General features: G+C 45.0%; 2 protein-coding genes across 7 annotated transcripts in view; both read right to left on the minus strand.

The window, feature by feature from the left end:
* Positions 1-25,308, minus strand: part of LOC137436499 (ribosomal protein S6 kinase delta-1) — a 283,132-nt gene that overhangs the window by 174,073 nt on the left and 83,751 nt on the right. The window lies entirely within an intron of this gene.
* LOC137436558 (choline/ethanolamine transporter flvcr2b) overlaps positions 10,367-25,308 on the minus strand; it is an 81,017-nt gene continuing 66,075 nt past the window's right edge. For 3 of the 4 annotated variants that reach the window (XM_068130459.2, XM_068130444.2, XM_078785952.1), the window contains 5 exons: positions 24,374-24,484; positions 19,727-19,832; positions 12,416-12,527; positions 12,256-12,305; positions 10,367-11,280 (listed from right to left, as the gene is read on the minus strand). In XM_068130459.2, the coding sequence (XP_067986560.1) occupies positions 11,197-11,280; positions 12,256-12,305; positions 12,416-12,527; positions 19,727-19,832; positions 24,374-24,484 (463 nt within the window). In that variant the 3' untranslated portion in view covers positions 10,367-11,196. The remainder of the gene's footprint in view (positions 11,281-12,255; positions 12,306-12,415; positions 12,528-19,726; positions 19,833-24,373; positions 24,485-25,308) is intronic. The other variant, XM_068130450.2, reaches the window with a different exon arrangement.

Genomic DNA, 25,308 nt, shown 5'->3' on the forward strand with positions numbered 1-25,308 from the left:
GGGCCCGAGGCAGACCCCGAGTTTTTCCTCCGGGCCTACTTGCGCGTTTTGCAAAAAACCTGGACACTTGATGTCCAGTTGTTACCTCATGAAAAGGGACAACCCAGAGCGGAGTCCGACTATTACAACTCCGAATGCGATGGCTAGCGTAAGAAATCGCCATCAAGAGGGTTACCAACCATTTGTTTCCGAGGGGTTTGTGTCACTGGATGGAGCCTCGACTAACCGGAGACCGGTTAGGATATTGAGAGACACAGGGGCCCATCAATCTTTAATGCTTGAAGGCATTTTGCCATGGTCCGAGGAGACGGCAACGGGGGATAGTGTTCGTTTACAGGGGATCGGGGGCGGTGTTAGTGCTCCCCTTCAGGTCATCCAGTTGGAGTCCGATTTGGTGTCAGGACCGGTCACCGTCGGTTTACAAGCCACGTTTCCTGTAGAGGGTGTATCTGTGGTTCTCGGGAATGATTTGGCCGGGGGTCAAGTTTATGGTAACCTGAGGGTTGAGAAAGAGCCCAGCAGGGAAAATAACACCACACCAGCTCGGGATGGTGACAAAAGTGCCAAGTTATTTGTAGGGGGACTGAACTTCAAAACAGAGGAAGAAGTTCTGACCTCTGTCTTCAACAGATATGGGCCGCTGGTGGAAGTGCGGTTGGTAAGAGACTGGGAAACGCAACAGTCCAGAGGGTTCGGCTTTGTCACGTTTGCCAGCACAAAAGACGCCAGAGAGGCAGAGAAGAATTGGAATGGCAAGGATTTGGAGGGTCGGACCATAACAGTAGGGAAGGCATTTCGTAGGCGTCGAGAGGTCTACAGGAGAGGACAACTGGGCGGTAGTTTTGGTGGTGGCCGCAGTCAATATTATTATGGAGGCTCCCTGAGTTACGGCCGCTCCCGAAGGAAGAATTGGCAAAGTAGTGGCCGAGAAGAAGACCGGTATTCAGGGGACTACAGGGACCAGTGGTCCCACCCTAATTATTAGGGACGTTCTGAGAAGTTGAAGCACTGAAGGCGGCGGAGCCGCCGAGCCAAGATTCCTACACGAATTAACCGTGAACGCCGTTCCTAAAGGCGCCCATGTAGAGAACTTTCCTGCACGGACTAACCGTGAACTCCACGTTCCTCAAGGCGCCCATGTAGAGAACTTTCCTGCACGGACTAACCGTGAACTCCGCGTTCCTAAAGGCATCCATGTAGTGAATACTCGGCTTGGCCTCCCGGAAAAGTGCTATCGAGTGGCTTAACTGGCTTTATTTTTAAGGGATAACTGTGCCCGGGGGGAATTGATAATGTGGGGGGGTTGAGTTATCTGGTTTGTTTCTCCAAATTGGCCGGCAAAGAAAGTTTTCGCTGGGTTCAAACTTTCTTTCTTGAAGGGGGGGAGTGTTACATATTTAGGTGAATGTATGTAAATTACCATTCAGGTTGCTTATCCGTGTGTATTATATTAAGGGTTGTTGTGATGGGAGGGTCAGGAGCCCTTCGGAACCAGTGGCCGGAAACGGAAGTGGCCGGAAACGGAAGAAAAAAAAGACACGAGGAGAGAAAAGGACGGGGCTTCTACTTCCTCGCCCCGCGACGACGAGAAGGTGGAATCGACCTTACGCTGCGCGGAAAACGCGCCGTTGCGAAACGTCTGGCGAGAGGAGTTACCTGGGCGGTAAATACCTTTTGACACGTCCAGTCACCGTGAGTTCGTGCACGAAACCAAGCGTCCGGGACAGTTTGCCCCGTCTACAAAGACGCGTACGGGTCCGCACGTTGGGCCTCGCTCGCGTCGGAAGCCGCGCTGGGTTTTGCCCCGTCTACAAAGACGCGTACGGGTCCGCACGTTGGGCCTCGCTCGCGTCGGAAGCCGCGCTGGGTTTTTGCCCATCTACAAGGACGCGTAAGGGTCGCACTTGGGGCCTCGCGCCCGTTGGACGCCGCGCTGGGTTTGCCCCGTGGCTTGGCAAGGAGGTGCGCTGCAGCCGCGGCCCCAGTCCGAGACGGCACGTTTAGAGCACGTCCGCCCGGGGCTCGTTCACCCGCCCGTGTGCGGAGAGGAGAGACATTGACCACGGAGGGAGTCAGGAGTGGGGCTCACGTGAGGAATGTATAAGATTAAGATGGCCATCTTAGAGTTTGTGTAGATGAGTTCACATGGTTGTAATATTGATTGTGCATGGTTGATGGTTGTTGATTGCTGAGTGAATATATTATTGATTATTCCGGATCCTTGGTGTGGGGTTTCTTCTTGACCGGAATTCATATTGATTGCGTTACGAAAGCGTATAAACCATATATCTTTCTGGCGGGGTCCCTCCCACGGTCCGGGGGTCACCAAGACCAGGTAGTTACCGGGAGGACCACGTAACACCACCCCATAGTTAGTCCACGAGCAACACGTAGGCCACCTTAGAGTATTAGTTATGTCATAGTATGTGTAAGTATAGGCCATTTCCACGAGTAATATCTGCGTTGTGTAAAGACATGAGTTTAGGTCCTATCATTTTGCGTACACCCTCCAAGTTCCACCTCCATGGGCATAATTGATCCCGCGCCCCATTTGGCTGATCCCTCAGTTTGTTACGCTTTGGCTAGCCGCAGCATTTATTACGCTTTGGCTGCCAGCAGCGTTTGCTGCCCTTTGCTCGCTCACTGGTCGAGTAACACGAGGTAGGCCTAAGAGGGAGGAGCGCGGGGTCAGGGTGGGGCGGCGTCAGGGCAGCGCGTCAGAGGCGATGATGGTAAGGGCCACCAGCCAACCAGGGCTCTAAGGGCATGGCGTGACAGGGCGTGGTAAGGCGCGTCTGGTAAGTGCTAGAAGGTTCACGGGGCGTGCCTATGGGGACTCGGTCAGGACTCGTTGGGAAAGGGCGTGATAAGAGGACTTGCACGAGAGGAAGGACTAGCCCTGGAGGGACTTGTTACAAGGAGCACGAGAGAGAGCATGAGTGAGTGGTCAACAGGACTCGACTGAAGCAGCGCTCGCTTTGGGGGCATTGCGCTATATCTCAGTATTACGTAAGCGCCGAAGGAAAGGCAGCCAGACACGCCGGTGGCGGATATCGCTTATTCAGCCACGCGAGTGAACGCGGCAATAGCCGCCAGTGTTAATCGCCAACCGCCAGAGCCCTGACCCTACCGTTCGCCCCGTATTATCCCGTGTGCGCCAAACGACACGCGGAGAGCTCCTGCCCCACTACTTACCATCTGCCCAGGACGAGCCGGAGAACGGAGGGAGCTGCGCGAGAGCCATCCTTGGACGCGGACCATCATCTCGCAGCTGCAAGCCCCGTGTGAGTGTGTCTGTGTGTGAGACAGGCCCGTTTGTCCTGGGGATTAAGTTAAGACTGTTTTTAAGGCTGCACAGTGTCCTCTTTTCTGGAATCATTGTAAATCGTGTAAATAAATCCTGTTATTCCTTTCTTCCCAATTCGACCACCTGTGTGATTTCTCCATTGGCTAAGCATGGTACGAACGAGATCGCTAGAACTGGGGTCACCATATAAACGGCACGAATCGCGTGTACGCACCGCTCGGCGTCTCAGCACGCGTGATTCGTGCTGGGCTTATTTCCTCGTTTCCGGGCAGCGCGAGTAATTAGGTAATAGTGATTCTAGTCCTAAGACCCTATTTCGCGCTGTCCGGGAAGGACGTCATAGGTCCCGGGTCCCGTCGGCCAGTCAAAGACAAGGGGACTAATCCCCTCTTGGTAAGGGGAGAAGGCCAGCGCTGAGATCCACAACAATATCTTCTCTCCCGTCTATTTCTGGGGTGTGTTCAGTTACATCTAGCACTTGCCAAGCCAGCCGTTCCTTATCAACGGTTTTGAATGGAGTGCTGGCTTGAATGCTTAAGCCACTTGGCGAGCAATCTACAACAGTAGAGTTTACTTCATAAAAGAACACAACCGTGTTCTGTCCCTCCACCTGTGTATCTAGTAGTGTGTTAAATACTCGTTGTGTTAAAACCACTGGTGGCTTCATCTTAAGGGTGTAGAATCCACTGGGGGACGGTGAACTCATTCCTATGGAGGAGGGGTCCAATTGTATGACCATGCATTCTGGCTCTTCGGGGTCAGGATGCATGTTTTGATTGACCATGTGCTTCAGCCTTTGGGTTGAGGTGCATGTGTATGCCAATGGGACAGTCTTGATAGACGGTGTGCCTTGGCCGTGGGGTCAAGGTGCACGTCCAAGGCTGTTTAAATGTTTGATTTTTTAACCTTTTTTATTATAAAAAAGGCAGGCCATGATGCTGGCCTTAAAAGCATCTAGTAGTAGTAGAGGGCTCCTTAACCGACATGGAAAAAAAATGGGCAACGTCCCTGTGCGCTCAGACTTTAAACAAACGAACAGAAAAATACCTATTTTGGGGGCAACCACCCACCACCACAACTATAACTTACCTGTTGTCTTACCTGTAGACCTCCCCTGTTGCTTAACTTACCTGTAGACCTCCCCAAACCACGATTTTTAGCTCACCTGGAATGTAGTTCCAGGGTGCTTATGGGATGGCGCGTCGTCCGTCCGTCAGTCACTCGGTTAGTCAGTCTGTCTACCAGTCACTCCGTGCATCAGTCAGTCACTTTGACAGTCACTGTCAGTCAGTCACATGACAGTCAGTCACTGACATTCAGTCAGTCAATCAGTCCATCTGTCAGTCAGTCCATGACCACTTGCAACTTCTTTTTCAAAACTGTTGTGATTGTGACCAAACTTGGCACAAATGATATTTGGTACGTTTGTACTCAAGTTCATTCACGGCATTAAAAACAATCGGGGTCTGTGATGGTTTAAGGATGTTCAAAGTGTATCCAGGATTGACTCCCTCAAAATACTAATCGGTATTTGCTCTCCGAAATTACGCACATTTCGAAGAAACTTGGCCAAAATCTTCATCACCCGTGATGTACCAAACTTTGTTCATGGCATTAAGAAAATCAGGATCTATGGAAGTTTATGGGGGGCGGGAGGGGGGGTGTTCAGCCCCCCAAAATAGGTATTTTGTTTGTTTGTTTGTGAACCAGTCATAGGATTTTCACCAAACCTGGTATAATTATATATGATGATGCAAAGTTAAACCGATTCGATTTTGGAGTCAAGAGGTCAAAGATCAGAGGTCAGGTTAAGTTGCAATTATTTTGTTACCACGATAACTTGAGAACAGCTGAAGGGATCCAAGTCAAACTTGGTCCTGGTACGTATAATGATGAACTGATTAGGTTTTGGGGTCACGAGGTCAGAGACCATCTTAAGTAAAAATGATGTTGCCGCACCAACTCGTGAACCAGTGATGAGATTTTGAACAAATGTGGTAAAAGTATATATGATGAAAATATGAACAGATTACATTATGGCTTCAAGAGGTCAAAAGTCAGAGGTCATGTGAAGTAGAAATGTGATAACTTGAGAACAGCAGAATGGATTTAAATCAAACTTGGTACAACTACAATAATGATGTAATAATGTGGGCGGAGGCATATCAGTGGACTTCATGACGTCGAAAAGTGTCGTTGTAGTCTTTCTTGAAATATATAATTTTGTCGAAAAACAGTGGTTGGACCAAATGATGTGATTTTTTTTTTCTTGAAAGGGGATTCTGAATTGTGAGAGCAAGTGGATGTATGTGACTATGTTAGCTTTGTTGATCATGGTAAATTGTGCATATTTCATCTATCACTCATTTTGGGGTCTCAAATGGTCAGTGTCATGTCACAACCTGATGCAACAGTAAATCTGGCAATGACGTCAGGACTGACATTTCTGCAGGATTCCGGTACCTCAAAATGTCACCACTGGTGATGACGTCCTGCTTAAAATTCCAAAGGCCGCACATCAGCTGTCCATGTAATTCTGTCAATGCCGACACTGTTGTCAATTAATGGCTTTGTCCTACCTGTTATATTTACAAAAGCTCATATTTGGTCAAACCTGCGACAAAATTCGTAACGAGCCAATTGGGAAATGCGAAATTAAAGCTCAATATATTAACTCAATAACTCTCATCCATGTCACACTCCCCACGGTTACATCAGAACGAGCTGATTCGTCACATGGTCACGGATTGCTTAACCCCGATATGGGGCCGTTCAAAAATTACACAACACTAGTTTGCATAACATCATGCAACACTTAATTACCGTGCGTTCCGACGGGCTTGATTAAACTTTACTATTTTTATTTTTTTATTTTTTTTTGTATACTGAATCGAGGCTCGTGAAAGAGCTAACATTTACTTCACAAACAAATCAACCAGACAAACAAAATATATAAAAAGAGGGAGCGGAAAACAAGATGGGGAGAGAAGGGGAAGCACACAACACAACATTTGAGAGCAGGGAGATGTGTGGAAGGGAGAGGGCTTGGGGGGAGGAGGCGGGGGGGGGGGGGGGGCGGGAGAAGTATCAAACACAAGGACACCAAGGACTTCCAGGACAGAAGTTGGTATTTCAAAAAAGTGGAATTGGGGTGAAATTAGCGGGGGTAGAAAAGATCAAGGTTTTGGATGGGGGAAGATAAGAGATGGTGGTGAACAGCTGTTTTAAAGACCTGGAGGGTGGAGTGGGATTGAAGAGAGTGAGGGAGTTTGTTCCAGAGGTGGGAGAAAAGAGGAATGAAGGAGTGAAGGTGAGCAGAGAGTCTTGATTTTGGCAGTTTGACCATAAGAGGGTTGCAGGCAGATCTTCTTGTGTGACCTGTAGGAATATTTGCGGGACAGAGCCCAGAGAGAGCTGGGGGGGCAAGGCCAGAGAGGAGTCGGTAGAAGACGGAAAGACCACCAACCTGCCTGCGGTGAGTGAGTGAGAGGCCCTTGGAGTTAGCTTCATCGCGGGAGATTCCAATGATTCTGAATGCTTTGGTTTCAACAGCGTGAAGACGAGCTAGGTGTGAGGCAGGAGCACCAGCCCAGAGGGGAGAGCAGTATTCCATTGAGCTGCGGATGAAAGCCTTGTATGTGGTGAGGAGCTCAGGTGTGCCAAGGAAGGACTTCGCACGACGGAGGATGCCCAGTCGGCATCTTTCGGAACTTTCGGAGTCGGAAGGGGACTGGCTTTGGAGGCCAGATTTGAAATGTGGTTTTCCCAGGAAAGATCATGGCAGATAGTGAGACCCAAAAGCTTGAGTGACAGAACTTCTTGGAGAGGATTATTCAGAAAGTGGATGGGAGGGTTGTCCAGTCGGTCTTTTCGGAGAGACATCGTAAGAGTGTGAGATTTGTCAGGATTGAAAGACATGTTCCACTTGTTTGCCCAGTCTGTGATTTTGTCCAGGTCTGCAGAGAGTGAGGAGGCTGCAGACTGCCGATCTGAGGGATGAAGAATGGAGCGACAGAGAGTAGAGTCATCAGCAAAGAGATACAGAGGATTTTCAAGAGAGTCAGAGAGATCATTGATGAAGACCAGAAAAAGCACAGGGCCCAGAACACTGCCTTGTGGAACTCCAGCCTGAACAGGAAGAGGAGATGAGAGAAACCCATTTCTCTATTATTATTAGAAACTATTATTCGACATTTCATTTTTTGGGGTCCAACATGAATAACACTCGACCCAAACAAAGCCAATGAAAATCTGATGCAACAAACCCGGGGAGGGTATAATCAGCAGAAGCCTAGAGCCTACAGGCCTGTGTTGGGCCCACGAGAAAACAAAGATGGCAGCTATATTTTGTATTGGTGCTATGGTGGGTGGAGTCAAGTGAGATGTGGGTGTGGTCTGGCAGCTGTCCGACCTACATTTCAAAAATCGAACACCAACAACAACACCAACACCAATGCCACCAACACAAAGAAAGCTCTTATAGACCTGCGGCATGTCACATGTAAAAAATATTTTGAAGTGGAATACAATGTTTTGTCATTAAGGACTTTATTTGTGTACTCAAGACAATCACCCCACCCTGTATTAAAAAGAAAACAAAAAAATTCTAATAATTTTAAACATGGCTTCCTTCAAGCAAGGCCTACATTGTATTTCAATCCTTACAAGGTAAACATACAGCTAAGTGCTTCAATAACACTTTTTAAAGTGAAAGCAATAGGCTGAAAACAGCTTGCGAGAAGTAAATCTCAAATTCAACTATTGACTAGCTGAAGGACAAATGCTAACCACATCATTTAATCTGCTCCCAAGTCATCACAGTTGATTTGAAATCCTTCCTTTTCTCTAACAACCTCATCTCAGATCACCAATTTGGTTTCAGACCAAGTCACTCCAACTTGTACCTGCCGCTTCGACTCTCCCAACAATGGATGGAGGCCCTCAATGTCAGACATGAGATGAAGGCAGTCTCTCTGGACATATCTCATGCTTTTGAAACAGTCTGCCATCTTGACTTGCTCTCAAAACTCTGCCTGTGACATCCAAAGCCAACACCACACATAGCTTACTGATTTGCTCTACTCCCGCAGGCTATGTGTGACACTCAACGGAATCCTTTCACCTACTCTCCCTGTCAAGGCTGGAGTGCAGTGTTCAGGGCCCAGTCATATTCCTGATATTCATCAATTATTATCTCTCTGGAAAATCCTCTTTATCGATCCATTTGCTGATGACTCCACCCAAGGACTGAAAAAAGATACATTCCTCATTTTTCAGAGGCAGGTTGCAGCCTCTTCACTTTCTTAAGACCTTGAAAAAAAAAATCACAAGCTGGTCAAACACTTGGAATATATCTCAATCCTGACAAATATCACACTCAATATCTCTCTCCAAAAGACTGTCTGGCAAACCTTCCTATCAAAGTTCTCAACAATCTGGAGGAAGTTCAGTCAATCAAACGCTTGGGTCTCACGATCAGCCATGATCTTTCTTGGGCAAACCACATTTCAAAGTTGGACTGGACATCCTCCATCATGCAAAGTCCTTCCTTGGCACACCTGAGCTCAGAACCACAAACAATGCTTTCATCCGCAACCTGATGGATTACTGCTCTCCCCTCTGCCGAACATCTTGCTCAGCTTCATACTGTGGAAAATCAAGGCCTTCAAGATCATCTGAATCTCCTACGATATAAAGCTAAGTCTATGAGTCTATCACTTCACCATCACATATGGGTAGTGGTAGCTCATTCTTCTACTTCCTCCTTTCTGGTCTTGCACCGTCTGATCTTTCAGTCCGATTCTACCCCACCCTCCCCCCCCCCCCCCCCCTGGTTTCTGCACGGCTCATGGTCCACCATTAACCTCCTTCTGCTAATCAGGATCACTACTCACCTCCACTGATTTGTTCCTGTTTTTCCCAACTTTGGAATCAACTTCCACATCCTCTTCAATGTCATTCTTCCCTCCAGGTCTTCACAACAGCTGTTCACCACAATCTCAGATCATCCCCAGTCCAAAACCATGATCTTTTCTATCCTCGTTAACCCCACCGCACCCCCCACCCCCCATACTACTCACCCCAATCCCTTCTTCCAAATTTCCCCCCTGAGTGTTTTCTTCTGTATCCATCCTGTCCACCCTAGGCATGCCCTCCTACCCCCTCATTCCTCCCCACACCCATTGTTTGTCCAAGCCTCCCTCTGTCTTGGCCTTTAACTCTGCTATTGGTGTCCCCCCCCCCCCTCCCTCTCTACTCTTCCTTTTGCATCCTGTTATGTCCTGATTCATTCAGTGTACAAGCTCTTCCACGAGCCTCGACTGTATACAAAAAAATCCAATTGGAGACGAAAATCAAAATATCAAAACAAAATAATAAAATAGCATCAAGATTGCATGGCATTTTGTTGGAGAAATACCGATGGATTGAAAACAAATACATTACCAAATATTTTTCACCTGCGTCTTCCGTAAACTCAAACAAGCTGGCAAAACCTAACATTGTTCTGAAGATGGCACAAACTTTGAATTTGCTCAGGATTGAGGTGGCAACTCACCTACTGTTTGACAGCCTGGAATCTATCATCCACCAAATGAAGCACCTCCAAATTAATTTACTGGCAATTTTTTTTTTCAATTAGTTTTGGTTAAAGCATTTAAAGATAAAGTTAATTTAGAAAAAAATAAATTAATGCTAGACAATACAAATGTGGTTACCCTTTAAGTGGAGCTTTCTTAAATTGCAAAAACAGAAGAGAAATGGGGAGAGGACCAATGGGGGAAGAATCTAATTTTTTGGACCAGACAACCCCCTCAAGGGTGTATGAACCCCACAATCTTGGAACCACTATTCTCTCCAGTTAGCAGCGCAAACAAGACATATCCACTGCCCAATTCCCCCACTCCCTCAACGGGATGTCAACCAACTGAATGTCAAGCAAAGAAGCATCTGAGAGTATCAGTTTACCCAGTGATGGCGAGACACTAACATGAAACGGCACAATGTCAAACTTTGGGACTATTTTTCAAATGATAAACAGCTGCATGGCAAATCCAAAGATCAAATTTTCAGGTTGACTATTTATTCTCAGAGCAGACAAAGTGGTGGATGGAAGACAAAATGTCAAACGACCTTTCGTATGATCGATGACAATAACAATAAAAATAAAAATAATAATAATAATAATAATAATAAATTTCAACAAACTTCAGCTATTAGCCCAAATGTAAAGGTAACATTGTGTATTAAAAAAAAAAAAAACACCTTTGGAGGCCATTTTTCCCCGCAAGCGGGGGTTGGCCTTTTTTGGGAACCGTGGTTGTTGTTGTTTTTCGGTCCCCTTTTTGAAGCAATGTTTTACGGCCGGATGCCCTTCCTGACGCCAACCCTTTTTGCCGCCTTTAACGACAAACAGGGAATTACCAGTGAACTGGTCCTCAAATTGTGTGAAAGCATCAAATCTAATGCAGACACGAGAAAATACTTTAGACCATCTTAACAGTAAAAATAAAATTAAAAATAAAAACAATTGGAGAATACTGTCACTGGAAATTTGTATAATATTTTACAACCATTTGTTCAATGCCCCCAATAGAGTTCAAGCAACACTGCACTTGTCACATCTTTATAACGTGACAACACAGTAATAAGACTGAAAGATAGACCTGAAAACTTTCCACAATGCATGAAAACAATACGATCATTAAGGTTGGGTAGGTGGTGTGGAGGATGCGTCCAGGTAGGTGCAAAGAGGTGGGGGGGGTTGGGGGGGGGGGGGGAAGGGGGGTCAAAACTACAAGGAACACTTCTCTTGCTTTCTATACCTTTTTAACAAAATCGTTCTATAAAATAAATAGGTGAACAATTTGTGCACAAGGCTATTTAGGTCTTCATAGTGCAGTTTCCTTTATGACAGGCAGCATTGGCATCAAAGTTTCTTTGTGTGCATCCAGTAAACCATCAGCATCAGCCTGCTGAGATGGGGTGGGAGCAAGAAAGAAAAAAAAAGCAGATATATCGGGATGGAAGGGTAAAAAGATAAGGAGGGCTCAGAGAAAGATAAGGAGGGGGTAGAGAAAGATAAGGAGGGGGTAGAGAAAGATAAGGAGGGTGGATAGAAAGACATCATGGCACCGAAAAAGATAAAGAGGGGGTAGAGAAAGATAAGGAGGGTGGATAGAAAGACATTATGGCACCGAAAAAGATAAAGAGGGGCTAGAGAAAGATAAGGAGGGTGGATAGAAAGACATCATGGCACCGAAAAAGATAGAGGGCGTAGAGAAAGATGAGGGCATAGAGAAAGATGAGGGTGTAGAGAAAGATGAGGGCATAGAGAAAGATGAGGGCATAGAGAAAGATGAGGGTGTAGAGAAAGATAAGGAGGGAGTAGAGAAGGGTGAGGAAGGGGGCAGGGAAAGATAAGGATGAGGCAGAGAAAGATAAGGAGGGGGTATAGAAAGACACAAAAGTGCAGAGAAAGATAATAAGGGTTCAGAGAAAGATAAGGGTGAGGAGAGAAAGATAAGGGGTGGGTGGGGGGAGGGGTGGGGGGAGAGAAAGATAATGGGTGGGAGGGGGGTGGTGCACAATGTGATGGGGGAGCAAATGTAAGGGTTGAAGAAAGACAAGATGGGGGGAGTAAACATAAGAGGAGAGGTAAAGTGCCTTATGTGTCCTCGTCTCAAGCAATATAAATTGTTATAACCAGTTTCCGAAGGATGAGTGCAACAAGAAAGTTTTTAACAGTTAAACCAAAGCTTTGAACATTATTCTGTTATTTTGACCTCTATATAATAGTAATTTTGTGTGTGAGGCAATGAATGCTGCTTTGTGAGTGAACAAGCATATATGGTGGAAATGGGTGCAACAGCCTTGTTCTTTAGAAAAAGCATCTGATGAAACGGTTAATTGGCATAGCCTCATGCAATTACTTATATCAAAACTCTTACCTCGTGTTTTTTATTGGCTTTCTGCCTTCGCAATTCAGACTTTATAATCGCTGGGAAAGGAAGAGTGGGGGAGGGGGGAGGGTGTCGGGGAATAAGCAACTTGAAAAATATATAGCATTACATTGAAACTCAGCAAGAATAGTGTTTGTTTTGCTCATACCAGTTAAGATGCTTCCAATGAAGAGGAAAATGCATATTAGTCCATTCCCCACAAAAGGAGGAAAGAACCGATTCAAGTGCCCTTGTAATAAAGTAAACAGCAAGCCAAACAGCTGAAGGGGGGCAGGGGGTTTGGCGGGGAGGGGAAGTACAAAAGAGAAATATGTATAAGCCAATTTTCCATTTTTGATGAGTATCTGATCAAGTATAGGCAATGTCACATCTTCTACTGTATTACTACGGTTGTGATGTTTGTGTGTTGTGTGTTGAGTGTTGTGTGTTGTGTGTTGTGTGTTGAGTGTTGAGTGTTGTGTGTTGAGTGTTGAGTGTTGAGTGTTGAGTGTTGTGTGTTGAGTGTTGAGTGTTGTGTGTTGTGTGTTGAGTGTTGTGTGTTGTGTGTTGTGTGTTGTGTGTTGTGTGTTGAGTGTTGTGTGTTGTGTGTTGTGTGTTGTGTGTTGAGTGTTGAGTGTTGTGTGTTGTGTGTTGTGTGTTGAGTGTTGAGTGTTGTGTGTTGAGTGTTGTGTGTTGAGTGTTGTGTGTTGTGTGTTGTGTGTTGTGTGTTGTGTGTTGAGTGTTGAGTGTTGAGTGTTGAGTGTTGAGTGTTGAGTGTTGAGTGTTGAGTGTTGAGTGTTCAGTGTTCAGTGTTGAGTGTTGTGTGTTGTGTGTTGTGTGTTGTGTGATCTCCATATGTGGGTTTCAGGAGGTGGAACCGAGTCCCCCCAGGGCTCGACATATCCGCCAGAGTTTTGTTAAGAGTGGGATACAATTCATGGACCAGGTTGTGAAGGTGTCTTGTTCTCAAGGTTTTGTTCCAAGGGCTCTTTTCAGGATCGTCTCTGAACGCCAGACAGCTTCCAACTGTAGTTCAATTGTAGTAATATTCCGAGAGATGGGTTTCAAGATCTCCAAGATTGTTCTTCATCATTCCTATTGTTCCATTTATCATTGGTCCAATTTTGGCATTTTGGCATTTTCACCTTTCAGGATCAATAATATTTTTTAAATTGGTGTCTAAGGCGGTTTTTGCCCCTCAAAATAGGTATTTGCTTTCTCCTCAGAAGCTACACACACAATTTAGATCAAACTTGACCAGAACCTTCATCGTGTGTGTGCATATACACTACATGACCAAAAGTATGCGGACACACCTAATGAGAGTAGATTTGACTATGTCAGCCATTACCATTGCTGACAGGTATATATATATATATATAATTAAACAAGCACACAGCCATGCAATCTCCATAGACAAACATTAGCAGTAGAATGGGCCATACTGAAGAGCTCAGTGACTTTAAACGCCATTAGCCATGTTGTCAGCCATTACCATTGCTGACATGTATATATATATATATATATATATATATATATGTATAGATAGATATATATATGTATAGATAGATAGATAGATAGATAGATATATATATATATATATATATATATATATATATATATATGTATATATATATATATATATATATATAATTAATCAAGCACACAGCCATGCAATCTCCATAGACAAACATTGGCCGTAGAATGGGCCGTACTGAAGAGCTCAGTGACTTTCAACGTGGCACCGTCATAGGCCACTTTTCCAACAAGTCAGTTCGTCAAATTTCTGCCCTGCTAGAGCTGCCCCGTCAACTGTAGGTGCTGTTATTGTGAAGAGGAAACGTCTAGGAGCAACAACAGCTCAGCCATGAAGTGCATAAAAATCGTCTGTCCTCAGTTGCAACACTCACGACCGAGTTCCAAACTGCCTCTGGAAGCAACGTCAGCACAACAAACTGTTCGTCGGAAATGGGTTTCCATGGCAGAGCAGCCGCACGCAAGCCGAAGATCACCATGCGCAATGCCAAGCGTCGGCTGGAGTGGTGTAAAGCTCACCGCCATTGGACTCTGGAGCAGTTGAAACGCGTTATCTGGAGTGACGAATCATGCTTCATGGACGAATCTGGGTTTGGCGGATGCCAGGAGAACGCTACCTTCCTGTCTGAATGCATAGTGCCAACTGTAAAGTTTGGTGGAGAAGGAATAATGGTCTGGGGCTGTTTTTCATGGTTTGGGCTAGGCACCTTAGTTCCAGTTATTATATGGGGAAATCTTAACGCTATAGCATACAATGACATTCTAGACAATTGTGTGCTTCCAACTTTGTGGCAACAGTTTGGGGAAGGCCCTTTCCTGTTTCAGCATGACAATGCCCCCATGCAAAAAACGAGGTCCACACAGAAATGGTTTGTCTAGATTGGTGTGGAAGAATTTGACTGGCCTGCGCAGAACTCTGACCTCAACCCAATCGAACACCTTTGGGATTAATTGGAACTCCCGACTGCGAGCCAGACATAATCGCCCAACATCAGTGCCCAACCTCAATATAATGCTCTTGTGGCTGAATGGAAGCAAATCCCCACAGCAATGTTCCAACATCTAGTTGCTTTCAGAATCATTGGAATCTCCTGCGATGAAGCTAACTCCGAGGGCCTTTCACTCACTCACCACAGGCAGGTTGGTGGTCTTTCTGGCTTCTACCGACTCCTATCCGGCCTAGCTCCCCCAGCTCTATCTGTGCTTTGTCCCCCAAATATTCCGACAGGTCACACAAGATCTGCCAGCAACCCTCTTCTGGTGAAATTGCTAAAATCAAGACTCTGCTCACCTTCACGCCTTCATTCCTCTTTACTCCTGCCTCTGGAACAAACTCTCTCACTCTCTTCAATCTCACTCCTCCCTCCAGGTCTTTAAAACAGCTGTTCACCACCATATTTTATCTTCCCCCATCCAAAACCTTGATCTCTTCTACCCCCGTTAATTCACCCCATATCCACTTTTTTTGAAATACTGACTTCTTTCATGGAAGTTCTAGCAGTGTCCATGTGTTTTATACCTCTGCAAATATTATTCTGGAATTCAATTCCCTGCTAATATTATTTTATTAATTTGCTTACCTTCCCTTCCCTGGGTTAGATAGAGTGTTGTGTGTGGATGTTGTGTCGGCCTTTCCTATCGGTTGTATGTGGCCTGTGTTGATTGTTTCAGTCTGTCATTATTAATTAATTACGTCTGTCATACTTATACTTGTATGATTTGATTATTGTATCGTTTTGCATTACCGTATATACTGGTGTATAAGACGCACTTTTTTTTTCGGAAAAAAAAGTCAACAGTTGGGGGTTCGTACTGTACACTGGGATAGAAAAAAAACTCGGCTTCAAAACAAGTCAATTTTCCAATACATTTACGAAAAAAAGTATTTTACAAAAAGCGATCTCGGTTGCGTTTTCCCCGTTGCGTCATGCACAATTGCGCCGACATGCAGGGCCGCCATTGCTGCTTGTTCGCCCCGGATGGCAAGCGGGTTTTGTACCATTACGTGCTTTCTATGGATTTGCCACTCAAAGCAACGCCGCTTCCGGAATGTGAATAGAACGGCTTTTCCCGCTCTGAAAAGCCACATCGGTCTTTTATTTTGAAGGTCGTTTATTTTACAACTGCAATTGCGTAGCAATCCGAAATTATAGGGCAGATTACCAAAAACGTCAGCTCAGACTGAAATGTCTTCATACGTTCTATCCGGTTCCAGAGAAGAGAAGATCAAGATGTCAAGGCGGTCGTACACTTCAGCATTCAAACTCTCCGTCTCCCAGTCTGCAGAAGAGTTTGGGAACCGAGAAGCTGGGAGGGCACGGCGTGAATGAGTCTGTCATCCGGCGCTGGCGAATAACAAAGGCTTCCATAGACGATATGCCGAGGAAGAAGAAGGCGAACAGGAGAAAATCGGCAAAGTGGCCTCAGCTGGAAGAGCATGTCATCGCCTGGGTTCGGGAGAAGATGGCAGAGGGTCACGCCGTCTCTACACTTGCTCTCAGCCTGAAGGCAAGGAGCTTCGCTTTGGACGGAGACATCGAAGACTTCATGGCCAGCACATCGTGGGCCTACAGATTTATGGAACACCATAATCTGTCGATACGACGCCGCACGCACATCACACAGCATCTTCCCGACGATACGCCCGACAAAACGACACGCTTCCAGGCATTCATAATCAAACTTTGTCGGGAGCACAACTACCCACTCAGCAGGATCGGAAACACTGACCAGACCCCTCTAACCTTCGACATTCCAAAAGGGACCAGCATCGGAGTGAAGGGGGAGTGGACCATCACAGTCAAGACCACCGGCCACGAAAAGGATCGTTTCACCGTTATGCTCACATGCACCGCTGACGGGGGCAAGCTTCCACCGTATGTCGTCTTCAAGTGGAAAACTCTACCCGAGATAAAATTTCCAGTGGGTGTCATCATTGAAGCTCAACAGAAGGGTTGGATGGATCTGGCCCTGGTTCAGGACTGGCTATGAGTGGTGTGGGGTAGGCGGGATGGCGGCCTTCGACGACGGAGTATGCTGGTCCTGGATGCGTTTCGCTGTAACAAGACAGAAGAAACCAAAGAGCTACTCCGGCATTCCAACACGGACCTCGTCATCCCGGGTGGGATGACTTCCCTACTCCAACCCCTCGACGTGGCCATTAATAAGCCCTTCAAAGAAGGTATGCGGCGATGCTGGGCGAATTGGATGTTGGAGGGGTACAGGAGTTACCCAAAGGCCGGGCGAATGAGGAAGGTGGACCTCCTGACGATCTGTGGCTGGATTGTAAAGGTGTGGGAGGAGATTCCGCCAGCGATCATAAAGCGGGCCTTTCTCAAGTGCTGTATTTCTAACAGCATGGACGGTACCGAAGATGATATAATCTGGCAGGAGGGAGCTTCCAGTGGCGGCGACAGAGACAATGAGAGCGATGGTGGCCTGTACTACCCAGACGAGGACTTGCATGCCGTCTTTGAAGAGGAGAGCGACGATGAGGATTTCCTTGGCTTTAGCTGAGAAGCCCATCACACATCCAAACGGCCCTTTGCAGGGCCACAACTCCACAATAAAGAATGTTTTAATAATCTCTCTACTCTCTCCTTTCTTCTATGAAGCAAAGAAGCTCCTGCGATTGCATGCACATCTGGACACGAAAAATTGTGTGTAACAATTGTGGACACTGTGTAACAGAATACTGACTACATATAGCTAAATATTTTGAGTTTTTTTTTTTTCCTTTCAAAATGTTCATTTTGTGCTACTTAAAGTTTGTGTACAAATGCATAGATTCACGCTACTGTAATCTGAAAATGAATGATTTTTTTCCTTTTTTTTTGAGGGTGGAAGTTGGGGGTGCGTACTATACACGGGTGCATATTATACACCGGTATATACGGTATTTGAAGTAAATTGATTATATTTCATTTTGTTTGGTTGACATTTTTCGGATCGGGTTGCAAGCTCCCCTGAGCTTCCAGTGTGGCAGTTTAAACTCCTTGCACTAAGCCAAAAGTTCAAGCTTCCAAAAACCGCTCGGCCAGCTTGCGGGCCTTGGCCCGGCGGGTTGGGGATAGGACTTAGGGTCGCTGACATTAGTCACCCTCAAACACACTTAGTCGGGAGTGACGTTTGGGACTCAGGTCCTCATCCTAACTCAGGTCCATCATTTATTTTCTTTTATCATTCCCCTTGTGTGTGTTTTTGTGTTTGCATGGAAGGTCCCTTGAAGTAGCAAATACTTATTTTACCTCAACATTATTTTTATCATATTGCATTTATTGTCATTGAACCATTATTTGTTGCCTTTCATTTGTTGTATTGTCGATTTTTCTTGTCTCATTTCTTTGTTTGTGGGTTCGAGGGAATAAACCACGTGGCTTGCGTCCGTGTAGGTAAGCACCCTGGTTTCCTTCACCCACGCACGACGGACTGACCGCCCAATCGCACCTCGAGATTTTTCAGCTACGCTCCTCGGGATTTAAAACCGTTACGGCCATTCGTCACCCTGTGGTATTAACCGTTTGGGCTGACAGGACAATATACAGAACATGTGTATATAAATATACAGCATAACATGTCACGTACAGTATGTGTATATACTGCCTTCAGAAAGTATTCACATCACTTGACATTTTCACATTTTGTTATTACAGCTTGAATTTAAAATGGATTAAAATTTTCAAAAAATTATCACCAATCTACACAAAGTACCCTATAATGACAAAGTGAAAACCTGTTTTTATAAATATTTACAAAGTCATTGAAAATGAAATATAGAAATATCTAATTTGCTTAAGTATTCAGCCCAGAGTCGATACTCCATAGAAGCGCCTTTGCCAGCGATTACAGCTTTGAGTCTTCTTGAGTTTGTATCACCTTAACACATCTGGATTTGGAGAGTTTCTCCCATTCTTCCTTGCAGATTTGCACAAGCTCTGCCAAGTTGGATAGGGAGCGTCAATGAACAGTAATCTTCAAGTCTTTCCACAGATTCTCAATGGGATTTAAGTTTGGGCTTTGGCTGGGTCACTCATGGACTTTTACATTACTATTCTGAAGCCATTCCTGTGTTACTTTGGCTGTATGCTTGGGGACATTGTCTTGTTGGAACGTAAATCTTCACAGCAGTCTAAGCTCTTTTACACTCTGAAGCAGGTTCTCCTCAAGGACTTGCATGTATTTGGCTCCATTCACTGGTCCCTTTATCCTTACCAGTCCCTGCCGCTGAAAAGCATCCCCATAGCATGATGCAACCACGACCATGCTTCATGGTAAGGATGGTGTTAGATGGGTGATGAGCCGTGCTCAGTTTCCGCCAGACCGAGCTATTGTGTATAGATCATTTAAATCAGAGAAAGTTTTTATTTTATATTCTAAAAAATTTTTTTTTTTTTAAACCTCCATTTAATCCATTTTAAATTGAGGCTGCAACAACAAAATGTGAAAAAGTCAAGGAGTGTGAATACTTTCTGAAGGCACTGTAATATACTGTATAATATGTCTGTATGCTGTGTGTATAAATCATAATCATGCATGTGCATATGTAAATCACAATTCATGCATGTCTGTGCGCCTGTGCGTGTGTGGGTCTGCGTGTGTGTTTGACTCAGAGATAGACATGAAATAGGTTTGTGAAATACAATATGCTGTCTTTTCATTAAACCAGTCAGTGAAGTGACGGCTAATCATGCTTAGTATTAGTGGATATAACAGAGACATAGCAGAAGTGACATCCCTCACCTAGGCAAGCACAAATTTCTCCTTTAATTTACTCATGCATGAGCACAAGCAAAACACAAACTCGATGTATTGTGGAGGTGTACCAATGGGATCCCAGTTGAAAATGTGCCTTAAAAATTATTTGTTATTTACTCATGAATACAACCATTTCCTAAAATACACTTTCACCAATATTATTCAAATTAGTGATTGCAATGTAACAAACCTGTGCAGAGGCATTTAGCAGCCCTGATGAAGTTCCTTCAGATTCTGGATATGTCAATTCTACAGCATATTCAAACCCCACTGGCAGGTATCCGGTCATGGTAAAACTGCAACAGGCAATCTATTATTGTTAAAAACAGTTGCAACGACAAACTCAGAATATTTTATATATATATATATATATATATATATATATATATATATATATATATATATATATATATATATATATATATATACAGTGGAACCTTGACTTACGAGTGCCCCAACTTACGAGTTTTTCGAGATACGAGCCGTCGCTCGGGCGGTTTATTGCTTTGAGATGCGAGCCGAGATCTGAGTTACGAGCTTTCGCCACCCGGTCACGTGGTTATCTTGCCGTGCAAGTACAGTATCTCTGTCGTATAGCACTGCATTTTTGTTTTCGCATGTTGGTTATTTTGAGTGACGCCACCAGGTGGGTTCCGGTCACGTGGTTATCTTGCCGTGCAAGTACAGTATCTCTGTCGTATAGCGCTGCATTTTTGTTTTCGCATGTTGGTTATTTTGAGTGACGCCACCAGGTGGGTTCTGGTCACGTGGTTATCTTGCCGTGCAAGTACAGTATCTCTGTCGTATAGCGCTGCATTTTTGTTTTCGCATGTTGGTTATTTTGAGTGACGCCACCAGGTGGGTTCTGGTCACGTGGTTATCTTGCCGTGCAAGTACAGTATGTCTGTCGTATAGCGCTGCATTTTTGTTTTCGCATGTTGGTTATTTTGAGTGACGCCACCAGGTGGGTTCTGGTCACGTGGTTATCTTGCCGTGCAAGTACAGTATCTCTGTCGTATAGCGCTGCATTTTTGTTTTCGCATTTTGGTTATTTTGGAAAATTTCATGTTCATGTCGAACATTTCATGTTCATGTTCATGTTTTCATGTTCATGCCATGCCAGGCCACAACTTGTTCAGAGTGCCGGCGATAGCTCGCCTTCTCTTTGTGGAAAACACGGTGAGATCCTTAACATCCAACAACTAATGGGACGCAAACGGGGCGCCCAGTTTAGCGGTACACACATTGATGAATCACCCTGCCTGTGATTCACCCATGACAGGTTATAGCTGGGTCGGGATTCAAACCCAGGCTGGACAGTTTAGACTTTAGAGTCAAGTGTGCGTACCTCCAGTCCAGGCCATCCTGCCAACTTGTATGCTGCATACAGGTGAAATATAAAGCGCGAGATATTTTTATATATACTGTATATTAAAAAAAAAATTGGTGTGGTTTTTGGCGGGCTGGAACGGATTAATAGCATTTCAATGCATTTTAATGGGGAAATTTGATTTGAGAAACGAGCAATTTGAGTTATGAGCTCGGTCACAGAACGAATTAAACTCGTAAGTCAAGGTTCCACTGTATGTATGTATGTATGTATGTATATGTATATATATATGTATGTATATGTATATATATATATATATATATATATATATATATATATATATATATATAAATCGCTCGCTCGCTTTACCAAATCGCTCGCAAAAAAAATCGCTCACTTTACCAAGGGGCTCGCTCTCCCCCCGTTCCCCTCCCCTCCCCTCCCCTCCCCTTTCCCCCCCCCTCCCCCGCCCGGCAATGCCGGGTACTTCTGCTAGTAATATATATAGTATATCTATATCTATCTATAATGCCAGTAATCTCTGTGTGTCTGTCTGTGACCGCTGTTTCTCGACAACCACGGGTCCGATATACTTGAAACTTGCCAGGTATATTGCTGGGGACCCGAGGATGTGCCTTTTCAAGGTTTCATATTAATCGGACAAGTAGTTACCGAGCTATGTCCAAAAAACGATTCAACCAATCAGAGAGCAGCGAGCTATCACGTGTGCCGAACGTGGCGAACAGACTCTGCCTCGGACGGCACATTTGAGAGCGTATTCATTTATTTCACGTTGGCAAACTATGTTGGCGTTAAACTATGTTTTAAAACTAATTAAAACTAATTTGCGATTCTTTCGCTTTCCTGCGCGTTTGTGCACGCTATGGCGATTTCTTTACCAAACTCCGCAAGCCGTTCGCTTTGGACCAAACCATTTCATGTAAATAGAGGGGGGGGATTGTCACCGTACTCGCAAGCCGTTCGCTTTGGACCAAACCATTTCATGTAAATAGAGGGGGGGGGGGGGATTGTCACCGTACTCGCAAGCCGTTCGCTTTGGACCAAACCATTTCATGTAAATAGAGGGGGGGGGGATATAATTTTAGATATATATATAGTACGGGCATGCCCTAGTATATAAAACACAGTTTGTGTGTGTGTGTGTGTGTGTGTGTGTGTGTGTGTTTATGTAATGTTACCGATAGACTCCTAAACGGAGAGGCTCACGTACTTGATATTTGGCACAGACATGGCCATTGAGCCTGGGACGAACATGGCTGACCTAAAAATTTATTTCATAATATGCTTTTACCATATTTTTATCTCAGCGCGAAATATTATGACCGGAATCTGACCGGTCGCAGAGCAGCGCGCTGATTCGCTCAGAGCGATCACGTGATGTTCCCTGCCGCCATTAACTCAGTTACGTGTTCGCACGTATTTCAGAGCGAAAAGCAATTGCCTTTTTTCACATTTAAGCGACGAACATTGCCATTCACACCACATAGGTTTTTTTCCCTTTCATCTTTAGATTCATATTTTTTGCCATAATGTAGCGCATTATGGCTCTCTCGAGCTCGAGTTAGCCAATCACCTGGGAGCAATGAGCATGAGGCCACGTTGGCCACGCCCACGACAGGACGCAGAGTTGCAATCGATCGCTCAGAGCGATCACGTGATGTTCCTTGCCGCGCGACTATCTATATATATCACTCAGATCCCTCACAATCGACCACCACCACCTCCTCCTGCAATACTAAATATCACTCAGATCCCTCACAATCGACCACCACCCCCTCCTACAATACTAAATATCACCCAGATCCCTTGGAATCGACCACCACCTCCTCCTACAATACTAAATATCACCCAGATCCCTTGGAATCGACCACCACCTCCTCCTCCTGCAATACTAAATATCACTCAGATCCCTCACAATCGACCACCACCACCTCCTCCTGCAATACTAAATATCACTCAGATCCCTCACAATCGACCACCACCACCTCCTACAATACTAAATATCACTCAGATCCCTCACAATCGACCACCACCCCCTCCTACAATACTAAATATCACTCAGATATCTCACAATCGACCACTACCCCCTCCTACAATACTAAATATCACCCAGATCCCTTGGAATCGACCACCACCCCCTCCTACAATACTATATATCACTCAGATCCCTTGGAATCGACTACCACCTCCTCCTGCAATACTAAATATCACCCAGATCCCTTGGAATCGACCACCACCCCCTCCTACAATACTAAATATCACCCAGATCCCTTGGAATCGACCACCACCTCCTCCTACAATACTATACATCACTCAGATCCCTTGGAATCGACCACCACCTCCTCCTGCAATACTAAATATCACCCAGATCCCTTGGAATCGACCACCACCCCCTCCTACAATACTATATATCACTCAGATCCCTTGGAATCGACCACCACCTCCTCCTACAATACTAAATATCACCCAGATCCCTTGGAATCGACCACCACCCCCTCCTACAATACTATATATCACTCAGATCCCTTGGAGTCGACCACCACCTCCTCCTGCAATCTATATATATAAAACACAGTTTGTGTGTGTGTGTGTGTGTGTGTGTGTGTGTGTGTGTGTGTGTGTGTGTGTGTGTGTGTGTGTAATGTTACCGATAGACTCCTAAACGGAGAGGCTTACGTGCTTTATATTTGGCATAGACATGGCTATTGAGCCTGGGACGAACATGGCCGAACTCAAAATATTTGACGATCCATATTTTTTATTCATATTTACCTCAGCGCATTTCAGCGCACGGAATCAACGGAATCAGAGCAGGTGGGTGCTGATTCGCTCAGAGCGATCACGTGATGACGCTATGACGCTATGACGCTATGACAAAAAAAATCACTATGACGCTATGAAACGCTATGAACGCGATGACGCTATGAACGCTATGAACGCTATGAACGATATGACGCTATGAAAAAAAAAATCGCTATGACGCTATGAAACGCTATGAACGCGATGACGCTATGAACGCTATGAACGCTATGAACGATATGACGCTATGAAAAAAAAAATCGCTATGACGCTATGAAACGCTATGAACACGATGACGCTATGAACGATATGACGCTATGAAGCTATGACCGCTATGAACGATGACGCTATGAAAAAAAAAACATCGCTATGACGCTATGAAACGCTATGAACACTATGACCACTATGACCACTATGAAAAAAAAAATCGCTATGACGCTATGAAAAAAAAAAATCGCTCGCTTTACAAAGGGGCTCGCTCTCCCCCCGTTCCCCTCCCCTCCCCTTTCCCCGCCCGGCAATGCCGGGTACTTCTGCTAGTATATATATATATATATATACATACACACACACACACACACAAAACTATAAAAATAAAGTTTCAACAGCAAAATAAAAACTGGGGGGGGGGGGGGGGGGGGGGAAAGCTGACAAAATTAATTTAATGATATTGTGCAATGATCTCACCCAAGCGCACCAGCAGTGATGAAGACAACCCAGATTTGACCAAGGCTCAGGGTGACTGTAAACACGACCATGCTCACAAAGGTGAGGAAATAAAGCAACACTGTTGTATATCTGTGCAAAAAAAAAAAAAAATACAGCAGGTTATGTTTGCTGTGACAATCTGGTAGGCCTTCTTAAAGCCTTGTACCCAAGGGGAACAGGGGGGAGGGGGGGGGGGGCAGGGGTGGTGAAATAATAAATTACACGAATGTCCATAAGGTCACCTACTGCTGAGAAAAATGTATGATGTAACTAACAAGAAACTACAAGGGGCAAATGTATGCAGAGGTTTAGTGGAGCCTGAATATCTTCTACCCTCAATCCTCCTGATGCACTCCCCATCCTTTAAAAGTCATTGCTTCCCCCACTCCTCCCCCATTCACCCTCCTACTTTGCATTTAAGTTTCATCCCCAGTTTCTCCCTTCCTCTTCTTGTCGTGCTTGAACTTGTATTCAGCTTGTTCACACCATGTTTTCCTCCAATTGACCCTTGACACTACTGTTAGCACTTCGCCACTTCACAGCATTCTCTGTTCAAGCTCTTTCACGAGCCTAGATTTTCTCTCTAAAATAAAAGCTGTCTTTCATCAAACGTGGGGCAGACATTTGTGGCAGCCTCAGGTTATTTGAAAACCTTGAACCACGAATGGAGGAAGCGGAAAGAGGTTGCTGCCAGTTAAACCTGCCACTTGATTTCAGGCCCGACTTGCACTTTGTCATTTCCCAGAAACATTCCGTGTATTGTGAGTGAGGGAAAGCTCAGAGATCATCTATTGATATAACATGCACACGCATAGGTGGGTGATATCTCCAAGGCAGACAGCTGATAACTCGATTTCTTGTCCTGGTCTTTTAGGGGAATTTTATCTTGGGTACAACAAATTATTTTTTCCCTA

Source organism: Myxine glutinosa, chromosome 1 (assembly GCF_964187855.1).
Source record: "Myxine glutinosa chromosome 1, kmMyxGlut1.1, whole genome shotgun sequence".
NCBI classification, from domain to species: domain Eukaryota; kingdom Metazoa; phylum Chordata; class Myxini; order Myxiniformes; family Myxinidae; genus Myxine; species Myxine glutinosa.